At 56.1% G+C, this 2,500-nt stretch overlaps 1 protein-coding gene across 1 annotated transcript in view; it reads left to right on the forward strand.

The window, feature by feature from the left end:
* The window catches only part of LOC119579400, a 25,306-nt gene that overhangs the window by 18,596 nt on the left and 4,210 nt on the right, over positions 1-2,500 (forward strand). Inside the window, exons 5-6 of the mRNA XM_037927194.1 lie at positions 3-526; positions 772-1,741. Coding sequence (XP_037783122.1) covers positions 3-526; positions 772-1,707 — 1,460 coding nt within the window. The 3' untranslated portion in view covers positions 1,708-1,741. The remainder of the gene's footprint in view (positions 1-2; positions 527-771; positions 1,742-2,500) is intronic.

Here is a 2,500-nt window from a genome sequence, read left to right on the forward strand (position 1 = left end):
AGACGCTAAAGGCATGCCCGACATCCCGCCCATGCTCGGCGCTGCGCTGGGCGGGGTGGGCGCGCTGCTCCTCCTGCTGCTCGTGGGCGTGGTCGTAGCGAAGCGAGTCCACCGACGACCCAAAAAGCCCGTCGTGGAAATGGCTCTCACGCCCACCGCCGGCGACGACTACGACCCCGACGTTGTGAAGTCCATCCCGCGCCGCCCGCACAGCCTCGACGTCCTCCCGCACGCCCGCGAGGACGAGGCGCACGAGATGGACCTCCGCAGCCAGGAAGAGGACGACGAGGATGCCCTCGACGCCGCCACGCACGCCTTCGTCCACTCGAGGCCCGGGAGCTGTTCCTCCAGCGACAGCCAGAGCGCGGCGAGTCCTCACCACCTCGACGACAGCCACCTGTACGAGCTGGGAGACGCGGGCAGACAGCTTTCGCCCGGGAGGTGCTCCTGCGCCCACAGACACAGCCACGCGCCCACGCCGGACGAGGAACCTCGCGACAGCCACCACAGAAGCAGAGAGAGACAGGTCTGTATTATCTAGCAACATTCGTAAAATCAATTTTATCTTTTGTTAGAAAGCACAGTACAGTAATGTGTAACGAATGTGAAACAAAGTCAGAAAAAGGGAAAGGACGCCTTGGGTGCAGTCCATTCCATCCAGGGGCGAAAACTTCAAAACTATAAACAGTGTCAATTCCTCTGTTCCATTTCGCCGCCGAGCAGACGCGACTTCAGCGTCGCTCGCCCTCATTCCCTCCCTCTCCCCGCCAGGACCTTCGTCTGACCGACTCGCAGAGCGACGACTCGGGCTTGTCGGAGTCGGAGTCGGATCCGGAGCTTCGGGAGCTGATGCCCGCGGGCGAGGCGGCGGCGGCGGAGCGCCAGGCGGGCGACGGGAGGGCCTACGAATCCCTCCCGACGGAGGACGCCCCCGCGCCGCAGTACCAACGGCATCCTCACTCGCGGTCCTCCTCCTGCGGAGCGCGGAGACTGCCTTCGTCGGTCTCCGCGGAGTTCAGAAAACTGCCGGTCTCTCCAGGACACCTTCGGGAGTCCCCTCGAGGCTCCAGAGTCCTTCCCACGTCTCCGGAGGACCTCCGTCGGAGAGTGTCGCCGCCGAGTGGCGAGTCCAGAGGCTCTTTGTCCTCGGGCGGGGAGCTTCGGTCGCCGTCGGACTCCCTCTTCGCCCGCAGCCAGGGGACGCCGCCGACGGAGCCGCCGTGCCGCTGTGCCGTGCAAAGTGTCCCGCCCAAGAGGACCACGAGACGGAAGCTGCCAACCTCGCCGCCGCAGATCATGAGGCCGAGCAAAAAGGCCCCGTACTTCGTCCCGTCTCACGACGTCCAGAGACATGACCAGGACGTCAGGAGGGACTCCGAGCCGTACGGGGCAGGCCGGCCGGCCACGCTCGTCGAGGGAGACACGGGGGAGATCATCCTCCTGACGCGGCAGTCGCCCAGAGCCGACGACCCGAAGAGCGGCCGCCCCTTCGCGCCAGTCTTCCCGACCGCCAAAGTGTCCGATTCCTCCCGCAGGCTCCAGACAGCGCCCTTGCCCCGCCGAGGGAGCCCCTCCAAGGAGCACGCGCCCCGGAGGTACGAGGCGACGCCCGCGAGCCCCGCGTCTCCCAAGATGCCCCACCTCGACGCCAGTGACTACCAAGTGCCAGCCAACCCCGACGTGTGCAAGCGAGAGACGTCCGTATGACACATGCCCACTGACACGCGCTTTATATATCCGTGTAGGTATTAAAGGTTTCCTTGTGCATATGTCTTTATAAACAAGCACATGTTTATTTGTTTGCTAATCTATTCGTTTGTTTATCTATTTAATTAAGTATTCATTCATTTATTTATCAACTTATCTGATTATCAATCCATTTATTTATCTATTCAATTATCATTTTACTTATTCATTCATTTACATACACAAAGGGGATATATTTTTAACCCTAACACCACCCTTTAAAAGACACATGAAAATAACCAGTAAAAAATACTTATTCATTCTAACTATGTTCAGTGCTGAAATAAAGTGTTGAGGAACGGCATGGCTGTTAAGATAGACATACAGTTCATTGCTTTTTTTCAAGTAAAATGCGATTATGTTTGCTTTTGTCTGGGCCATGCTCTACTCGCTAGCTTTAGAACGAAAAAAAATATATATATACATTAGGAAATAAAACCAGACAGGGGAAATTGATATAATCCGCACAAGAAAGCCGTTATGCATCAATGTGCTAACGAATAAAATGTTATAGGAAACGAGAATTGCGGTGTAGTTTTTAAAGATCTTTCATCAAACCTGAGAGGAAAGCACAAGTGAGTGCAGAGGGCGGTGAATATTGAGTCCTTAAGTAGGCACACAGACGAAAAAAATGCGTTGGGAAGAGAGACTCCTAATTAGAGCAACCACGGTCTGTGAGGAAACCGTGATTTTTCAGTAGGCTAAGGTTGAATTCAGTCACTTAAATACACACACACACACACACACACACACA

Source organism: Penaeus monodon, chromosome 12 (genome assembly GCF_015228065.2).
Source record: "Penaeus monodon isolate SGIC_2016 chromosome 12, NSTDA_Pmon_1, whole genome shotgun sequence".
In the NCBI taxonomy this organism is placed as follows: domain Eukaryota; kingdom Metazoa; phylum Arthropoda; class Malacostraca; order Decapoda; family Penaeidae; genus Penaeus; species Penaeus monodon.